The sequence below is a fragment of the Pelmatolapia mariae genome, linkage group LG17 (assembly GCF_036321145.2).
Source record: "Pelmatolapia mariae isolate MD_Pm_ZW linkage group LG17, Pm_UMD_F_2, whole genome shotgun sequence".
Taxonomy (NCBI): Eukaryota; Metazoa; Chordata; class Actinopteri; order Cichliformes; family Cichlidae; genus Pelmatolapia; species Pelmatolapia mariae.
In genome coordinates, this window is record NC_086242.1 from 16,644,934 (window position 1) to 16,665,675 (window position 20,742).

Sequence of the window (20,742 nt, forward strand, 5' to 3'; positions counted from 1 at the left end):
TCTTATCCAGCGCGGCACGTAGACCCGCCGTGTTCCCCCACAGGAAACAAGCATCGAAGGCGTTTGGAAAGGGAGGGGGATAAGTGTGTGGTTTTCAGTGTAAGTGTATGTGTGTGCGTGTCCATAGTTCAGCGGAGACAGTGTCCTTCGCCCTGCCAGGCTAAGTAAACAGTCTGCCAGCCAACCCAGGTGGCCTTAGAATGGGGAGGAACAATGTCAACACAGGCGTTATCTCGGATTGTTTTGATCGGCTCCAGCCTTGAGCCCGCAGCTGGCGCCAGCCGTATTAAGATGGTGATTTCTTTCCAACAGCTCATGAGAATTTCGAGCTGTATTGTTTTAGCACTCCGACACTGATCTCTCCATCTCCCGTTGGATAGCCGTCAGTTTCTCCATGATGTTGTTAACCTTCAATTCCGTGGTCTTGTCAATCTTTTGCTCACAGAGCCGGTTCTGAGACCTCGCGACCGCAGCCAACTGATCCGTGATGTTTTCCAACTTTCGCCCATAGTTGTTGATTTGAGCTGATTCTTCCCTGATGTGTCCCAGTATCCGCTCAGAGATGTTATTCTGAGTATTCACTGCAGCCGCAATAGCCTCCAAGCTCTTGACCATGTCCCCGTCTGTGAGCCCTTTCTGAGAAGCCGCGCCTCGTCCAGTCAATCCAATCTCAGCAGGCAGCTTGTTGGGGGTTTGAGCAGTCAGTCCCGCTGTCTTGATTCTCCGATAAGCCAGGGCCAAGCCAGCTCCGATCAGCAAGAACCCTGCTATCATGGTTCCGAATAGGTAGATATCTTCAGCGTCCTCGATCGACAGTCCCGCCAGGCACACGATCCTCCATGTCTGCCACCCGTCCATCGTGTATCCAGCAGGGAAAGTCCCTCCAGGGCACTCAGGCTCTCCCGAGCCCAAACTTCTCGTTGAGAAGAGGGTGTCAATAGCATTCAGAGACCAGTTGATCAAATCCATAGTTCTCTTTAGGTTTTAGACACCGGCTGTGAGAGAGTGTTCCAGGGTAGTAAGAAGAAAAAAAAAGCACGAGACAAGACAAGGACATAAGCGGCTAAGCAGGGAAGATAGGGGAAGGAGGAGAGGAGAAAAGTGCGACCGCCTTCGCTGAGAGCCAAACGAGAATTCCCAGAGAGGTGGAGTCTAAGACCCGACCTGACATATAGACACAGACAAACAGGCACACACAGACACAAACATGCATTCCCACCCTCATGCACACAAATACAAACACTCAGCACTCACCCAATGTAGTAATAGACATACATGGACATGTACACACAATCACACTCCCCAAACATACTCTATACCCCGGGTCCAGGTACCCTCACCCCCAGAGGGGGAAACGGCATCCAGACCCAAGAGATGTGACCCTTTCCCCCGGGGTGGAGGCAAGCAGACCGCCCCAGGCTCCGCGGCAGCAGGGAGGCCCATCGGACAGCCAACACCTCCTCCCAGCCCCCCGCCCCGATGGCTAGTAGAGAACGGGGGTGTGTGAAGACCCTATACCTCCCTCCTCCCGCTCATGTGTAGTGTTGCTGCGTGTTGTTCTAAAGTGCATTAAAACAAGGGAGGGCATGGTGCTGCTGCCAGAGAGCAGCAGGTGTTAGCACGGCCCCTCCCGAGAACCCTCAATGTCTACATGGATTTAAAATTGAGAGGTGGGCACCGGTGCCAGAGGTAAGGTTGAATACACAGACCGTCCACTGGATGCCATTAACGTGGTCACCCTCAAGGCCCTATATATATGTGTGTGTTATGAGAGTGTGAGGAAAGTGGATGTCTAAGTTGTGGAATAAAATTGAGGCACAGGTGGCCAGAAGGGGACAGAGGGGGGGGGGGGGGGGGGGAATGCCTCCCCTGCACCCTGGTGACACACCCGCACCCCAAGGCCCTACCTGTGTGGGTGGGTGTGGTGGAGCGGGAAGAGGGAGGCAGCCTGGGATGGGGAGGAAAAGCAGTGATTTATTGAAACACCTGCAAGCATACATAGAAATACAGTATATAAGGCAAACAGTGAGTTTGTACAATTCTAACCAGTTTGAAAGTCAATATTTGGCATGATCACATTATGAAGGCTTCTCGAAAGACATTCAAAGCTCTTCTTGGGATGTTGGATGCCTTTTTTGTCCATTCTCTATTAAGATGATCCCGTACTGCTTGGATAGCGTTGTTCCAGGGTCCGGGGAGACCAGTCCATGACTGATGGTGTTTTATTGTTTACTGATGATAGTTTGAAGCAGAAATTTATCTGGATCTGTTGCCACTTTTTTTCAGCCCAGTTCCATTAATTTGGCATACCTTCTTCCAGTTTCTTGTCTGTGTCTGTTACATGTAGACACAACACTGGTTCATCCCTTTAGTTAGGTGGCTTTTTTAAGCTTAACAATGATCTATGAATCATTTAAGGCTCTTAACAATCAAACAAAACAAATAAAAACCTTTCTTCTGACAAAGGTAAAGTACAAGGAATTGAATGAAAACAAGAAATTCAGTCTGAACTTAAGAAAGCGTGGAGAACTATTCCTCAAGACCACTTTTAAAAATTACAGGAAAGTCTGGCTCCTTGGAGGCAAAGTATTGCTCAAAACATTTGCACTGTACTGTATTTCTCTTGAGATTTAATCATGCAGAATATCATGAAACATAAATGCCGCTGGTCCAGCTTTTCCAATTAGGCAGTCATTACAAACGTGTGTTTTGGAATAAATGTAATATGAATGTTAAATTTTTAGGGGTAAACAAATCATTTATTCAGGTGTAATTGGAGAATTATTAAACAGCACTCACTAGATTAAAAATGCTACAATGTGCACTTTTTACCATTGAGTAGTGCCAAATGGCTTAAGTTACTTACACTTTAAGCCCTTAATATAGTACAGTTAAGAGAAAAGTGAACGCAGGATGATTGCTGTGTGATTGGTATATACATACAAATGCTATGATCAATATTAAGAAGATAAAGTAATCCCCTGATATGGTTAGGGTAAAGATAAAGGCTTAAGGGGTCGATTCAAACAATAATTCGGGCTGGGCTATTAAACTCAAGGACAAGCAAGTGACCAGAATGTTAATTCTGTAAGCTACCACCTATTAGGGATGATCAAATTATCACGGCCAAAAACTTTAACTTTAATTTTATTATTGGGTAACACAAAGTAAAGATATTGCTATTAGTCAAATTTTTGTAAATTACACTAATAACATTATAAGAAAGAGGAAAGTACCCTTAACTGTGCATAAGCAATACAAAAAGATAAATTGTTGGGATATTATATGCATATGTGTATATATAACAACATTACGTTTGCAGTGGTTGTGGGTGCACCATTTAAACTCACTAGGAATACACCAGTCATTGCACATACACATATATAAAGAGAGAGGAGCAATAGAAATAAACTAGACTTTTTAAACAGTGACTAAGATACAGCGAGTTCACACTTACCAGCCAGAAAACTTCATGCACACGTTCACTGAAAGCAGTCATGAGCTGCAAGAATGTGGAACAGCCAAACAGTCTTTTAGCTCCTATTTTAGACTAACTCGTAACTTGCACTAATTTTCATTCTCTCCCTCCCGCTTTCATCATTCCTTTTTATCTCATCAACGTGTCTGATAATTCCTGCTTCGCGTTACTTTCCTTACAGAGGGAGAGATGTCTTTAGCATGTGCACTCGTGTGGAGACCACAGTGAGAGGACACAGTCTGTGGCCAAGTGAGCTGCACGTGATGCATGGATTCTGTGTGATCCATTCATTCTTCACAGCATGCCACAATGCTACCCCCCAGGTCACCGGGAAGTATCCTACTTCTCCCAGTCGGCCAGCCCACCCATGGTTACTGCCCATAGTTGGGTACTGTGGGCCCCTCAACTGGGTGTGGTTTTCAGAGTATGCTTTCTTCACGAGTGATGTGTAATTAATTCCTTTGAACCTTCTTGCTTCATAAATATAACAAGACTGACAAATTCCCAATAAAAAATCAGCCTTGTGTGTCTAAGGAGTGAGAAAGCGAACACTTCCCGGTTTGAGAGTTTATTCTGTGCACAGTGTCAAGTTTGTAAAGGAAATACTGCTGGTTTTATTTGGCTCATTGTAAACGAGGCCTATCCAGTTTCACCTCCATTACCACGCTGCTCCAAGGCAAGGCCAAAGCTGTAGATCCCGAAGTTATTTTAGAGCATCACTCACTGTTTTTCCTTGGAGGAGAGTGCTTATTGATTTTGTCAAAAGAATCGATTTCTTTCCCTCCTCTCTCCCTTTCTCCCCCCCTCCTCCTTGGACCTCAGCAAAGGAACTGCAGCTGAATGTTGGTGAGCAAAACCCCAGAGAGAGTTTGTAATACGCTTTTCCGTTTTGATGGGTCATTCTGGAGTTTTTTCCAGATAAAGTCTTCAAAGGGCTGGCTCATGTTTTCTATTAGTTTGTAGGATTTAAGAGAATGACAAGTATTATATCTGTCTGGTGCCCCCCCCAATTCCTTTCTTATATTTGGTTGTATGGATGGATTTTGTGACCTCTCTCTTGGTGGCGTTGAACGCTTAAGGTGTGGAGAACAGCAGCAAGAACAGAACGGGCATCAGTGACAACAGATATGACTTAGGTCAGAGGTTAAGTGGGAGTGGGTTGCAAAGCAGCTTGCAGATATGTAGCAACTGTATTTGTTATAAAGATGAGCCCATCTGCCCTGATTGCAGCTGAGCTTGGCTTTGTGGCTGGCCTGAATTAACACAGAAAATATGCAGAAAATATGCTCCTTAAACAGTTTGTTATTGCTCAGTATTAAAATGAGGAGTGGGCTGCCAGGTGTTTGGTATCTGCTGAGTAGAGTCAAGGAGCAGTGATTGTGACAGCTGAACAGGGAAGTCTGTTGTGAGGCCTCTCATTATTTTCATTGCATCTGGGCTGCTGTCCCTCCGGTGCTTAAAAACCGCCCACTTCTCCTTCAGTCGTTATGTTTGTGTGGTGTACACTGTATCCCTGTGTGTCCGCACCAGGCAGCGCCAGCTGACTGCTGGCTATAGTTGAGATAGGTGTCACCGTGTTTGCAGCTGGCTGTCACTGTGCTGTTGAGCCGAGCGTCTGACAGTGTGACAGTGTTGATTGCTGCTTGTCCAATTTCTCCAGTCAGGCTTATAGTGCAGGCCAGTAGCATATGGTGGAGGGAAAAGTGAAAGTGCATTTTGTTTTGTTTTTTGTCGTGTTAGGAACAGTTTTAATCACAACTGAACACAGTATTTGCAAGTGTGCTGTGAAGAAATCACATTTTCAAAGGAAGTTTTAAGGGCAGTAAGGACAAACTCGAAACTCTCGATTCCAAACTTTTAACTTGCATAAAGATCATTAGGTGACACTAAATTAATTAAGTTTCTGTTGTTGCTCCTGCTGTTTTTCTTTTGTTATTTTACTCTAATTCTGCTGCCATAATCAGATCTAGGCGATATTTAATCACTAATTAGTGATTAAACTAGTAACTGCCAAGAAGTGCTCACGGAAGTGTGATGTAAAAGTATTATTTTAAATACTTTGCCCAACATGAAACTTTCAAAATAGTCTTGATGAACCATCCAGAAGCACCACTGAGGATCAGAGCTGCTCAAGTGGTGGAAACAGACTCATAAACGACGTTAAATCTCAGTGATTAGATATAAAAAAAATAGCATTTTTTTGGTCTTTTGTCTTTCTTCTCCAAAACAGTGTTTTTACTTCACTACTTTTTTATGATGCATGTAATATATCATGCTGTTTTTGTTTTTGTCTAGTGCTAACATTTGATCTGAACAGAACAGTGGTGGTTGCTGACTCAAAAACGTGGAAAATCATCATGTTTTTTAGACTAATTGGCTACTTTTTGTTATGATTTTGTATTTTCACACTAACAAGATGCGAAGCAGCATCAACTATATAAAAAATATGAAAAACAAAAGCAGCAAAATTGAGAATTATTCCTATTCAATGTGTTATTTCTATAGGGACATTTTAGGTAGCACGTTTACATAAACAGATGTTACAGTACAGGTTACCTGTGGGAGGATGAACAACTGCTTTAGCTTTACAGATCAGCTTCTGGTTTGAAGTTAATTTACTTCTTAAAACAATTAACACTAACACTGAGCTGTTATTGTTTTATTTAATTCAGCACAGATGCAGTAAATAAGACGTTCCTCTGGTGTGTCGTCAGCCCAGTTTGTGTCTCTAAATTACAATTAAGAATTTGATTCGGATAAACTTTCCTCAATCTCTCAATCTAATAGGATAAAAATCCCAAATTGTGCAAAAAAGAATCAAACAAGCAATGGCATATGTAATAAAATAAACTTTATTATTCCTGCTGGCACAAACATTAGGGTCAGTGGAACTATAATAATAATATAGCATTTTTCTTTCTTTCTTTCTTTTTCTTTTGAAAAGGTCAAAATTAGTCCATTGTAAATTTGACTTACAGGTGTAAAAACAATAACTTTAAATTAAAAAGGAAGACAGCCTGGTCCAAAAAGTTATTCTCCAGCTTTTTATCTTAAAAATGTTCAGGTTTAATGTAACCACTGAGATTAGGCTCAGCAGGTTTGCCTTTGTGGAAAGTTTCTGTCTAAACCTGCAGTGTTTCTGGGAAAAATGTAAAAAGAAACCCAAAGCCTTAAATCCAAACACAAAAGATTAATTAAATTTTTTAAAGGTAATATGAAAGCTTAGAGCATGAGAACAATGTGAAAGCAAACCCCTCGCCACCCCGTGAACCCGTTTGGTTTTACTGCATCAGTGGATTGTCATGGTCACACCTCTGCTAATGCCTCTCAGGCACACCCTGCCAATTCACCACAGCTCTCGCTCCAAAGCAAGTTCTGTGTTGTCGGTGATTACCGTGAAAGTGTCAGCTGTCTGAGAATCTTTTGTTTAAATGGCAAGTGGAAAATGCCAACATCTGTTACTTCCACTAAATTGGCTGAAGCCGTTCAGTCAGGTCCGATCTTTAGGAGTCTTGACACTTTTTGATGGACTTAGGTGCTGATCTGTTGTACCAACTCTGTAGTCACACACACTTTTCCTGCTTCTATCTCACCTGTAATTTGGTACAATCTCTACTTTTCGGGTCTTTGGTTCAGAGTGTTCACTAAAATGTTTTTCACTTGCCTCCAAGATTCACTCCTACTTCTGAACATCTCTTTGTTGTTTGTACTTCTCACAGTGCCATCGTGGGCCATCGTCTCGATTGCCTTTGTGGCCATCATCCTGGTGTTAGCTTGCTGCTTCTGTGTCTGCAAAAAATGGATATTCAAGAAGAAAAACAAAAAGAAGGGCAAAGACAAGGGCAAAAATGCCATCAACATGAAGGACGTCATAGATGGGGCCAAAACCGAGGTAACGACTTTTTTAACTTTTGTTATTAAAATTCAGAAAAATTACCATCCCTACAATCCTAATTGAATAGGAAGCTTAATGCCAAAATATTTGATTCATAAATCCTGTTAGAAATGAAAAATACCAGTAATGTTTACTGTTTCATGTTTTTTGCTGTATTTGAAATATTTTTTTTGGGGGGGGGAGGGTTCTTACAATTTTAGGAAATCTGATTCTGTATGATTACAAATTAGTTCACCACCTCATTGATTTGTTAAGACAACATTTTCAACTATATACATAGTTTCCACATGATGTCATAGTATCATAGTAACGCCCACCTGGATGGCAAAACAAGACTTTTTTCTCTGCTGTCTTCTAGCTGTTTCCACCCAAATATAAGTTGTTATTTTTTTAATTGGATGCAGGAGTGACTCAGTTTGTTTACAGTGGCTAGAAAAGCTAACAGTATAACACGGATTCCAACCACATTCAATCCTTCTTGTCCAGCAGGTTGTGCCTTTTAAACATAGTATGCTAAATTTCCAGTGATATATTTTAATCTTGAGCTCTACTACCATAGCTTGGCATGATTTACATTTAAGAATAATCCTTCTTTAACCAATGTTCACAGTTAGCGATGTGTTCCTGACATCCCCTTCCTGTCTTTAGCACTACACAGAGCTAAGAGTAGAAAAAAACTGTCTGAAACGGAGGTCATAGGGATTACGTGTATATTATGACCTGGTTTAGTAACACTCACTATTGTTTTGCCAATGAAGAAATAAATTCAATTCTATTCTTTCAATAATAATAATAATAATGACAACATCGGAGAGCTCAAGGTGCTTTATATTGTGAGGTAAAGACTCTACAATGACACAGTGTTTTTCACCTCTCAAGCTATTTTTTTTTACATCCAGCAAGTCCACTAGGGCCCTGTTTAGGGATGGGTACCGGTGTCCGGTGCCATGATGGCACCGGTTCTGACATAAACGGTAGTAACCAGACCGAAAAGCAGCGCACATTTCGGTGCTTTATTTCGGTGCTTTTTTTTTTCATGAGCCAATTCTAGCCAATCATTTTACGTTTCCGAGGATAGTAGGCGGGTCCAGGTACGTACGTTCTTTTAGAGCAGAGCTACAGATTAAAAATGCCCAAGGCCAAGTGGTCAAAGTCTGGCTGTACTTCGTAGCAAAAGATGCAAACACAGCAGCCTGCAACAAGTGCTTTAAGGTGATACTGTGATACTGTCAAAGGAGGTAACACCTCAAATCCGATGAAACACCTGGCGACGCATAGCGGTTTTTTTAAAGCCGAGAAATGCGCCGTGTTTGATAGCTTGCTGTGAGACCTCACACTGTGCACATCTACTGCGGGTGTGGTGCCTGTTATCGGACCCGGAGTTAGCAACATCCTCCAAAAACCCGAAGAGTAGAGTCCTGGCCCCTAGCCCTGCCAGTGTAGCAGAAATGATGAAGATGATGATGGCAGCAGCAGCCGTTCTTCTCTGCGTGAGCAGCTTAATGTTGTTCGTGTGTAATTTACGTTGAGTAGGCTAACCACGTTATTAAATTAATGCATGTAAGGTGAACTAGCAAACACCGTCGTAGTTACATGCGGCTGTCTTCTTGTTTGATGGCAGATACTCCCTTCACTCGGGCCAAAAAGGCTAAAATGACCAAAGAAAAAGTGGAAAACAGTTAAACATGAGAGGTTTTTGGACCAATTTTGTGTTTTTTCCATTGTTTAAGCACTGCTTCCAGCCAAGAGTGATACCATATATGCCCTATAGCTTCAGAAAAGGCTAACATTGTTATCTTTTTACAAAAGAAACAGCTGAACATGACAGGTTTTTGGACCAATTTTGTGTTCTCCATTCTTTAAGCACCGGTTTGAGCACCGTTTAAGCACCGGCACCGTTTCAAAAGTACCAGTTTGGCACCGGTATCGGATAAAACCTAAACGATACCCATCCCTAGCCCTGTTACAAAAATTTCGTGTGAATTCACCCGAGAAGAATTTAACAGTAAACCTGTGCCTAAGTAAACAGCCTTTAAGCTGACTCGAAAGAAGTAAAACAGTAAAGGTAGTAATGACTACCCGTTGCGTCTCCAGCTGTGTTCGCAACTGAGTATAAACCAGCCTTCGAACAGCAGAACAGTTTGCCCATCTACATCAAAAATATAAACACGGCAGTCTAAGGAGAAGGACTCTCCTTATGATATATTTAAACCATTCCCACTGTTTTTAGCAACTATTTGTGGCTTGAAACTGATGGAATATAGACATTTTATGCTGCAGTTCTTTGGATTTTCCAGTGTTTTGCCATCCAGGACTGTGTAGCAGTTACGTGACTAATAACAGTGAATAGCTCTCAATAAGTTGCATTTTTTGGTGCAAGAGCTGCTACTGTACCACATATATTTTCTGTGTGTTATGTGTTTATTGCAGCCAAAGAGTTGCATTCAGCCTTTTTTGTTTTTTTACTAAAGGAAATTAAAGTCACTTAAGGTGGCTTCAGATTTAAGAGAACCTTTCAGTCTCTTTTGTTTTTCCTGCTTATAATTTTTGTGCTTTTCATTCATTCTTTGAATATTTTTTATGGTTTTGGTCATATGAGGACCTGCTCACTTGTTGAAGAGTGTGAGTAACGTTTGCTGTGTAATGAAGTGGTATCCACCCAGAGAAATGACGTCACCAAATGATACACAAATGGCGAAACTCTTACTTTTCAACTGCACAGAATGAGGAAACGGTGACACGCTGACACTTGAAATGGAGTTAGCACACTAATTGCACCAGCAGAGCGTCGTTACACTGCCGTCCTCGGTGGAATCGTGCACACAGTGTGTTTAATTTGCTGCAACACCCTTGCTGTCGGAGCCACGTAGACGGAAACCACTGACATTGTTTTCTTAGTTCATTTGACTGACTTCTTTTTTGAAAAAGAGCTAATTATAACTTAAATGTTAAAGAGTCTTTTATTTTCTTAGATAATAGTGAAGAGCGGAAAACTTTATTAACCACCAAGGTCATTCAATCCGACGCAGCGCTGCAGCTTGTTAGATTACAAGAGTTTTCATTAATGTCCAATAGTCTTCCCGTCTTTGCACCATCCAGCTTTTAAAATTGTAACTAAAGAGGCTTTAATCAAAATAAAAGACATCAGTTATTGGACGCCCTAATAGCTAATCTCTGAGATTGGTGAATCTGCCACTTCCGAGGCAGGCGGTCATTTCTCCTGGTGTGCCCAGACTCTGGTGTGTTAACTCCTGTGTGTGGTTGTTTTAATTTGTGTTTCTTCCTTCTATGTCCTCCTTATCTGTGTTGTGTCTGATGACTGTTCGGGATGGTCACTGGCGGTAGGTTCCTAATTGCTGTTGGATCTTCTTAAGCCTGCTGCTCTGACGTTTTTTTTTGTAGCCTCTTGAAAACAACTACTACTCCCATAGAACCAAATATATGTAACTATGCATACAGTACATGTATATCGACTGCATATATGTGTGTACAAGCTGCATATGCACATATATATGTATGAAAGAAACACTGGGTGCGCATTGACAAGGTTGAACCACACTGATCCTCGTGCCAAGCTAAAGTCTCCTGCCTTTTGAATCTTTCATTTGCATTTCAAACGAGTGGTGGCAAGCAAACTAGAATGATTGAGAGGCTCTACAAGTAAAAGCTCTTTTGAAGCTTAGTGATGAAAAGGAAGCTTCACAGCATCTGCAACCACATCTGTCAACCCAGGTGTAGCAAAGTCGCATACAAGTTGGTTTAAAGGAAACACTTTCGTTAAATTAGGGAATATTATTTCCTCAATCATTTTACCAGCTTCTCTTTTCTGTCTTTAAAAAAACAGAAAGAAAAAAAAAAGGCTCCAACTGGATTTGCTCACCAAAGACAGAGACCAGGTGGCTCAGTGGCAAATTTTAAAACCAATCAGTGTTGTTCAGCCTTTTGCTTTCACGACTTGACAAACTGGAGCAGGGAGGTACATTACAACCCCTTTAACCAACATCTACCCACCCACCGCTGGCATGATGCTTCTAGCTACCATCGGCGTAGGGGGTAACATTCAACCTTTAGGGCTATGATGACAATGCAACTGTATGTTTGAGGATGTAACCAAACTTTGGGAATGGGGACTCACATAAGAGCACTGTTTTGTACAACAGAGAATGCTCTGCATGCCTAGTGAAAGAGACTTCTTGGAAGGCAACTTTTGATGCTGAATGAATGACCTTGAGAACTAGTCTTTGCCTCTTCAATCGCATGTTGTTCTTATAACAAACTCCTCCACCCCCCACACCCCCTTCACTATCACCAGAGCCACCACCTGCTATCCTCACCTCAGTGTCAGTCTAGGAAAGGGCAACTTCACTTCTCACTCTCTGCCACTTCGGACAGTTCCCAGTTGATATGTGTTTTTGCCAGAGACTTGATCTGCCTGAAATAACATCAAGGGAATTGTCTTACTATGATCTTTTCTAGAGGCATCTCTTTCTTTCTCTCTGTCTGCCTCTTTTTATCATCTCTCTCTCTAATTTCTCTCCATTCTCCACCCTTCTTCTTCCACCAATGCCTGCCCATTCTCATTTCTGGCGCCATCATTTGATCTTTCCCCCCCTTCAGACTGCAAAACCCAGAGATTGATAGAAAAGCACCATCGGGGGACCAGGCCCGGGGTTTTAGTGCATCACACAGCATGTCCTGGTGTTAACTGCTATGGTGTTTTAGTGCTTGCTCCCCCCCTCCCCTCTCCCTTGTATACCATAAAACAAGTGGGAGCTTTTACAGGAGTAGGTCCGGTGGCAGGACCTGGGCGGGGAATGGCTGGCAGGGTGCTAGCACCAGCGACAAACAGGCGACACTGACTCTTGGTGGGTGTCTCCTTCAGGCCTTGAAGGATGAGGAGGATGCGGAGACAGGGCTGACTGAAACGGAGAAAGAGGCAGAGCCCAAGGAGGACCAGAAACTGGGCAAATTACAGTACTCCCTGGATTACAATTTCACAGAGAATACGGTAAGGATCTGTTCTCCAAATCTATCTCAGTGTGTGTCGTTGTTGAGAAAGATCCTTCATTGTAAGTATGGCCACACCCAGCCTCTGAGGTCCAAGTTTGCATCTCTCCAGAGAATAAACAGGACCCAAACCAGGTTTTGCACAACATTTTCCTCTCGTAGTTGCTTGATCATCGAAGCTTGAGAGCAGTCTCACAGGGATATATCATGGTGGTTGAGTTTGTGCATTTGCCATCGAGCCTGGTAAAGATACAGTATACTATTGGGATTTAGTTTGTCTCTGTATTTGTTTCTTTCTTTCTACTTGATTGAATACAGCCCCTGCAGATATCCATCTGCTTTATTTTTTCCCAGCGACTGAGTTTTAAAAAGCAGAATGAGGAAGCACATCAACTTCCTGGTGCCAGATGTTGTGTGACAGATAATAGATGCGGTGCATGAACACACTGTCCCTCACTGGGCTAGCTAACTCCCCATTTTAAGCAGAACTGACAGCCAGAGATTAGCTGGTAACACACAATGCTCCTCTACACACCGGTGTTGGAACCTCTACCTTTTTCACAAAAAATGCTCGCCCAGATCTTATGTCTCTCTCTGGTTTGTATTCAACAATTGTTTGTGTTAAAATTGTGAAATATTCATCAATTCACAGATTACAAAAGACAGTAATGGTGCTAATACAATTATGTTTTGCAGATGCTATTTGTGTTCAGTCAACCAGCCCCTTATTTCTGTTAGAGAAGCAGTCATTTCATAAAAGAGGGATATTATGTGGACAATATTGCTTTTCACAGAGTTGATCTGTCATGTAGCGGGAGGCGCTGACAGGTCTCTATGAGGTTCTTGATTACACAGGTAATAAGCTCCACAGTGGAGCTCAAGCGTAATGAATGGATGACAGTTTTCACATTTTGTGACGGTGACCTGAGAAAAGCCGAGCTCGACTCACTGCCAGTGAAACTCACAACAGGCAGAGCTAAAAACCTGAGGGGAGGCGGCAGTTTATCTGACCCACTTTTAGCCCCATGAGGGACACAGTGCAGAGGCACAGTGGCCTTCAGGATTTTGTTTTATTTTTTATTTTGCCAGGCAATCAACATGAGTACCAAAAAACTGCCCTGGGAGAACTGGTACGGGTGATTGGCTAAATGCTGTGTGTGAAATTCCTGTTATTACTGGCATATTGCTTTTAAAGGCAAACACAAGAAGCGTCTAGTTTTGGGATAGTTTGTAGTTACACAGGCAGCAGTTTCATTTGATAAGTGGGTGGGTGGTAGGGGTTCAAAAAGTAAAATCAAAATTACTGTCTGAAGAGGCTGAAAGCAGGGATTTTAAAAAGTAACCTTGCCATAGAAAGATGGGTTCACCTACCTACAAGCCACCACCACCATCTTTCTTTTCACAGTGGGGACAAAATTATGCAAATTAACACACAAATACCCTTAAATGTGCAAAATAAATAAATAAACACAATTTACAGAAAACAGAGATGAAGTAGTATATTACACAGAGTTCAGATAAAACAGGGAACAAGAACAAAAGTGGTGATTCTCAGGGGTTTCAATCAAGAGATACACCAATTTTCTAATGTCTAGATCGTTTTTATGTTTTGTTGTGTTTTTAGAGCCTTATCATAAGAATACATTTCACTGTATCTATGTACGCATACATACATAAAGAAATGGGAAGTTACAGATGCTTAAAAGTGACATGCTAAGGTGTAAAAGCATTAATACAAAGGTGCATCTATTTGTGCAGAAATGACAAAAAACCAAGACAAATAGCACACTTTTATTACTTTATTAAGATCACTGAATACAAAATTTATTACGTAAAATTTTAGAAAAAATGAAAACTGCTCTCAGTGAATTTGTTCCTATTGGACCTGCATGAATTGTAATAGCATAAAAAAATCTATTTGTTGTCTTTTGAAGTCGGTTAAATTTCAGGGGCCCTTCGAGTGAAAAAAAAAACCAGTCAACACAACACAAAAAGACATAATGTCTGCACTGAACTGAGTGGACAGGAATAATTGAAAATTGGATCGCTTATTAGAAAATGTAGAACAATGGTGTAAAGTGGAGGTGGGGCAATCCCCACCCCACACGCATCTGGCAGTCTTGGTTAGAAATAAGTATGAAGGTAGTAATCGTCACCTCCAATGTCACATATGGAAAAAACACAGTTTGCATCATATCATGGATTGATGCTATATTTTTAAGCCATTATCATTTTGTCGCTATAGCTTCCAGGCAGGAGGAAAAGAAGAAAACCACAGAGGAGGGTCATGGATGTAGTGAAGGAGGGCATGCAGTTTTATATACTCGAGCATAATTTCTCGTAACACTTACGGAGTTAGTGAAAGAACAGGTTTCCTTTCTGCAGGAGAAAATCTTTCAGGAGATACATATGAAAATTTGAAATATAAATACAGTTGTTATGGAGGTAAGTAAAAATTCAGCACACTTCTAACAGCAGGCACGACAATCCTCCTATCATGAGTTTGCTTTATACACCCCCTGCGTGGATAAGTGAACAGGGGGGATATCTACACTAGCTGCCAAGCTAGACATGAAGTATGTAGGTTTTCCTTGAGGCCTTTGCACCTTAGTCCAGTATCAACCTTTTGTGTGGCAAAAGGCTTTAAATAGTGAATGATATTCACTTTGTTTTTTAGCTTCACAGTCAGATTTGTATTCTGCTGGAGCCTCGGGTATAACGAGTCAAATATGTGCAGCAGGGATGTCAAACCACATACAGCCTACTATCATCTTAAGTAGGACCAGTTAAAGTCTCATTTCTGTCCATGTAGAGACATTTGACCACACATTTAGTCCTGAGATATCTCAACATAAGGAAAAGAAGTCTAATTTCAGCAGTATGTCATCTGCATAATAAAGAAATGCGTCGGTAGGAAATGAAATAAATCTTAGAGCACAAATATTTGGGATTAACTTGAAAGGGTGTTTTTTGTCGATTCACAGAAAAGTCTTTAGAGAAAAAAAATTTCACAGTAAATTTCTATATTAGATATTTTTTAAAAGGAGGACTTTTATTTCATTTAATTAAATAAAGTGTTTATCAGTAGGAAAAGCATTAAAACATAAAAATACAAATTTTTACAAATAAATAATGTATGCCCTTAAAATTTTCCAACAATTGTTCCAGTGGCCTCTGGACCTTATGTTTGACACTCCTGAAGGGGGGGAAGCACACTACTACTACTACCAGCCAGTCAGTTTATTGGATTGTGACTAATGCTGTTGCCATGTTTATGAACCCCAAATGTCCTGTGTCAGTGGAGTTGTTTGCCTCCGGAAACAAAATGTCATCAGTAAGCTTCACAGACAACTCTGACTAATTTGTCACAGATATTCAAAAATCTGCTTCTCCTTTAAGATACCGCCGTAAGCGCTAATAACTAATTAATTGTATGTGTTTCAAATGTCCCCCAATGGCCTAAAACTCTGTCAGTAAATGTTCCACCCTGCCAAGAAAAAGAAGGAATCACTGGTGTGTCTGTGTACAAAACCGAGGCAAGGAGATCAGGCTGAGTGGGATAAGACTTGCAGATTAATGTCAAGTCCTTGTGGCAAAAAGAATCTCAGCTTTGTTTCTGTCTGTTAACCACCACAAATGGCTGCTGCCCCTGGTGTTGATGACACTGGGTTTATACACTAATGAGACGAAAGGTTTTGTAAAAGATCCAAATCATTTATGGAGAGGCGGCACGGCTACATGAGGCAAATACACAGCAAATGAACCACAAAGAGCCCTCTAAGCACAGCAGGGAGAGAATTAGAATGTCATTCCTACTTTCAACATCATTACCATATTCATTGCTCTTCTTTGCAGGTCAAGAGCAGGCATACGGCATTGTGTCCAGTTAGGATATGTGAATTTAAAATCGTTCATATTATTGGGTTTTTATTATTTATTTCAGAATACCCCCCGGGCAGTTCATTTCCAAAATAACACACAAAGCCACTGCACATTAGTGGACTATTTTTCAAGACAGCAAATCTGTCTCGGGCTTCTTTGGAAGTGTGTGCATGTGTGTGGAGTCACAGCACAGGCATTATGCACTGGGACAAAGCCCTCCGAAGATAAGGTGCCAAGAGCTGAATCACGATCCGGTGCCCATTCTGGTCATCTGCTCGCTGGACTGAAGAGTAACATATAAACAAAAGGGGGTTAATACCAGCAGCCGTTTGCTGTGAGAGGGCTAGAGTCCCATAGTTAAATAGAAAAACCCACACAGATGTGCAAACACATAGCCACTGTTATTTTGCTTTATCGCAAAGGTGTAATGGTTAGTCAGATGTTTAAATTTTGGCTGTCATCAGGCTGGTGTTTTGGAGCCATAATTGTTAGCAGGCTTGGTTACTAAGCTGTTTTTTAAAAACTGTATTGGAACAATGCACAGAGGTAACTGCTAAATTATTTTTAGATAATGCTCCAAAAGGCACCACTAACCAAAAAACCAAATGTATAATGTAATGATTTAAATTAGTGTAGGTAAGGTCTAACAGTAATTTGCTATTGAGGTGAAATTTTAAGGTCCATCTCAGGCCACGTGTTCACATGCAAGCACGCTTCTCCCATACTCTAACAGAGGGCAGTGGTGCATACTTGTGACATCACTAACCCTTAATTTAGGTTGTCTTAAAGAGACACCACACAATTGTGACTGTTACAGCATCCAAAGAGGCAGTCAACGCAGTCAATCAAAAAGGCGACAACTCAAAGCTTTAAGCCTTACACCTGTTGTACAGTTGTTATGAAGGGAGAAACTATCCATACACACCTCAACTGTTGTTGTACTGGGCTGTAAACATGTTTTTTATTGCTGTTAAGTTTGCTTCTTTAACCTGAGAGTCTATAATGATGGGGTTGACTTGCTATTGGTGCTAGCCTGAAGTAGTGACTCGGTTAGCTGTATTTGTCCATATGATCTAAATGTCAAGTTTGAGAGAAGTGCAGCAAGTTGGTGCATGGTAAACAAAGAGAAAACAGAATTGTTATGCTACAGTGAAGCTAGGGAAAACAACCATATGCAATGAATGTGACAGGGCCTGCAGCCACTCACAGTCAACTGCTGTTTTCAAAGCAACTTTGGGGCATCAAGAAAGTGATAAAACAGCAATGAGATTTCGTGACACGAGTCTGCTATCAGTTTGGTGGTCAATTTGGGAATCATGCTAATACACCATTAATTGTGATATATTGAGAAAAACTGAAAATCAGTTGCCGTCTACATACAGAAAAATTCATATTTACCAGAACTGTCCATTAACTTCTGAAATTTCTCCATAAATTCAATTCAATTCAATTTTATTTATACAGCACCAAATCACAACAGTCGCCTCAATGAGCTTTATATTGTAAGGTAGACCCTACAACAATACATAATGAGAAAAACCCAACAATCATATGACCCCTATGAGCGAGCACTTTGGCGACAGTGGGAAGGAAAAACTCCCTTTTAGCAGGAAGAAACCTCCTGTAATAACATGCTAATGACATGCATTTATGTTTCTTGAAAGCCACAAGGAAAATAACATTGTTTATTCATGATTCACTTATCATTTACCCTTTTAAAACTAGAACAATAACCGTAGTATGCATACATGATTACAGACACAAAAGAGATAATCCAAGATTTTCTGCTTTTCTATATTTAAAGTGCTTTTTCTATTAATTCTACCTTGTTAGTCGGGGAAAACAAATATTTAAAGACATCACCTTCTACGCCAAAGTAGCTGTCTTCGAGGTGTGGTTTTAAACAGTGGGATTTTTGATGAGCTTTAAAAAAAAAACTCTTGTCAGTCTGTTCTGTAGACATGGAGTGTCATACAGAATTGGAAAAGGTACAATTAGCAGAAGCACCAAAGTGCCCATCAACATTTCCAGCCACGTCCCGCTCGTATCTCTTCTCGAGCGTCAGTGCCTCTCCCAGTAAAGATGGTGTGACATGCTGTGTCTCCCACTGACTGTGCTGATGGATGGGTGGAAATCAGCAGGACAGCGCGGGAGGATAAATTGCTACACTTAAAATCCAAGTGCCGCTTCACAGCACTACAGTGCACAACATGGTTCCATTTAGGTTAAGGTAAATGACGCCAAGTCACAGTAATAACTGGTGTGTTTTTGGAAATGTCATGAAAATGTTGTGCATAACCTGGTGAACAGCAATCAAAGCAGTCCCAAACTTTCCACAGTGTATTTGTCTCGTGTTTGCTACTGTCATGTAAAATGTCTGTTAATGTGAGTATTTGTGCTTTTTGGCTCTTACTACTGTCCTTATGCAAATATGGACCAAGTAATGGTACAGATGTCATTCTGACCTAAACCTGTGCCATAATCATGTTTTATTGAATTTTAATGAATAAATATTGTATCTAGAACATTAAATACAAATAAGAATGAAGCTTTTTAGCTCATTGTGCTGTTGGGTATGTAAACATTTTGTAGAGTAAAAGCTGTTTTTAAGGCAGAAATAATCTCATTAGTTATAGTTAGTTAATTACATACATAATGTGTGGAGGCAAGCAGACACAGTTTTTAAAGCTAAAGTATATTTTTGCATCTGTGACATACATTAGACCTGCACATCCTCACTTGATGTATGAGACGGCCCATTTATGTTCTGAGAAAAGTGAAAAATCTGTGACTGTCTGCATACACGGAAATTCATTTTAACTGCTTGCATTCAGAGTCTAGCCAGAACTTTATGGATTTGAAACACAATTTCAGAAATAGTGGCGTAGTTGTCACAGGACTGCAATGTAACTGCACAGAGGCGTTCGGCTTCTTTTTACATAGGAATATAATCAGAATACAACCAATTAGCAACCAGTTGAGTCAAGTCCCCTATTGCAAAAAGACATGTCACAGACTAGTTACACTCTTCAATCCAAGCTAATCTGGATTAATTGCAGAGCTGTAATTAGTCTCATATATAAATAAGACGTCAGTTATCTGTTAATCTTCGCCAGTCTGTTTGAGTCTGATTATTGGGAGACAGGTTAACTCCCAACAGGCAACCTGTGCTGTCGTTTTATGATGGTGTTACACGCTCAACCTCTGGGTGACGAGTTGGTGACTGTAACTTCTTGCAATCTGTCTCCAACAGCAAAAAAAAAAAAAAAATCAATCACTGGTTACCCAGTGATTTTTCCAAGATACAAGGAGGTTGCTATTGTATTCTTACTCCAGTGTGACTGAGCCATTAAAGGGACTGAGAAATTAGCGCTTCTAGCTTGAAATGTGAGTTCTGCATTGGAGGAGAGAATTAGAGGTGTAGGACATTCAAAACACTTTGTTGTTACAGCTGTTAGAAAAGTATTTCAGAGCTGCTAAACCTTTCCAAATTTCAGTATTATGCTATGTAATGTAGCTGATTCAAGCCCAAGAAGACATCAATCTGTGGCTCATTACATAAAACATAAAACAAAAAGACAAAAGAGGATCTATCTATCTATCTATCTACATATATATATATATTAGGGGTGCAACAATACACAAAATTCACGGTTTGGTTCGGTTCGATACTTTGGTGTCACGGTTTGATATTCTTTCGATACAAAAAAATGTTCATGCCTTTTTAATTTGTCATTTATTAAAATTATAAATATATATTTTAACTCAAAAGTACAGTTTTTAAATTTAATGTTGCTGAAACAAGAAAATAATAATAAAAAAAATGAATCTATCTGATCGAGAAATCACTCGTCTTTGGAAAAGAGAGTTTATTACAGAGAAATGGCTCTTTCCAAAATAAAAGCTATACTATACGCTTCTTCTGGGGTATATTCTGAGCAGCATATTAAACATATCAGGTCCCCATAAGGAGAATCATGTGCTAACGGCTGTCTAAATGACTCGGGTAAAGTTTGTAGCATGCGTGCTTGTTGTTTTTGTCTGCTTCCACTTGTCTTTGCACTAGGATGATGTCGGCGTAAATGTGCAGTCATATTCATTGTGTTCCCACTAGTGCTGTCAGCGTTAATCTCGTATTCATGACATTAACGCCATAACGCAGCAAATCTCCGTTAACGAGTTACCGCGGATAGCCCCGTGCGTGGGGCTGGACGGCGTCAGCACGTTAACGAGCTAACACTAGTTCCCACCAATGTAACTGAGCATTGCGTGGCACATCCGACATACTGTTTTACTTTTGTCCATGACGTGCTTACCATCAGGATCATGCTTCACATGAAAACCAAAATAGTTCCAAACGCCAGATCTGAATGAGGGTGGGGGAGGTTCAATTTCGTGTAGCATTGAGGCAGTTGCCATGTTGTAACAAGCTTAACTTCTGTCTTGCTAGCTTGCGCTGCGCTCAGTGGATCTGCGCTCG

The 20,742-nt window shown here is 40.9% G+C and overlaps 1 protein-coding gene across 4 annotated transcripts in view; it reads left to right on the plus strand.

Moving 5' to 3' along the window:
* The window catches only part of syt1a (synaptotagmin Ia), a 210,525-nt gene that overhangs the window by 158,157 nt on the left and 31,626 nt on the right, over positions 1-20,742 (plus strand). For 3 of the 4 annotated variants that reach the window (XM_063500504.1, XM_063500505.1, XM_063500506.1), the window contains 2 exons: positions 7,198-7,370; positions 12,256-12,381. In XM_063500504.1, coding sequence (XP_063356574.1) covers positions 7,198-7,370; positions 12,256-12,381 — 299 coding nt within the window. The remainder of the gene's footprint in view (positions 1-7,197; positions 7,371-12,255; positions 12,382-20,742) is intronic. The other variant, XM_063500507.1, reaches the window with a different exon arrangement.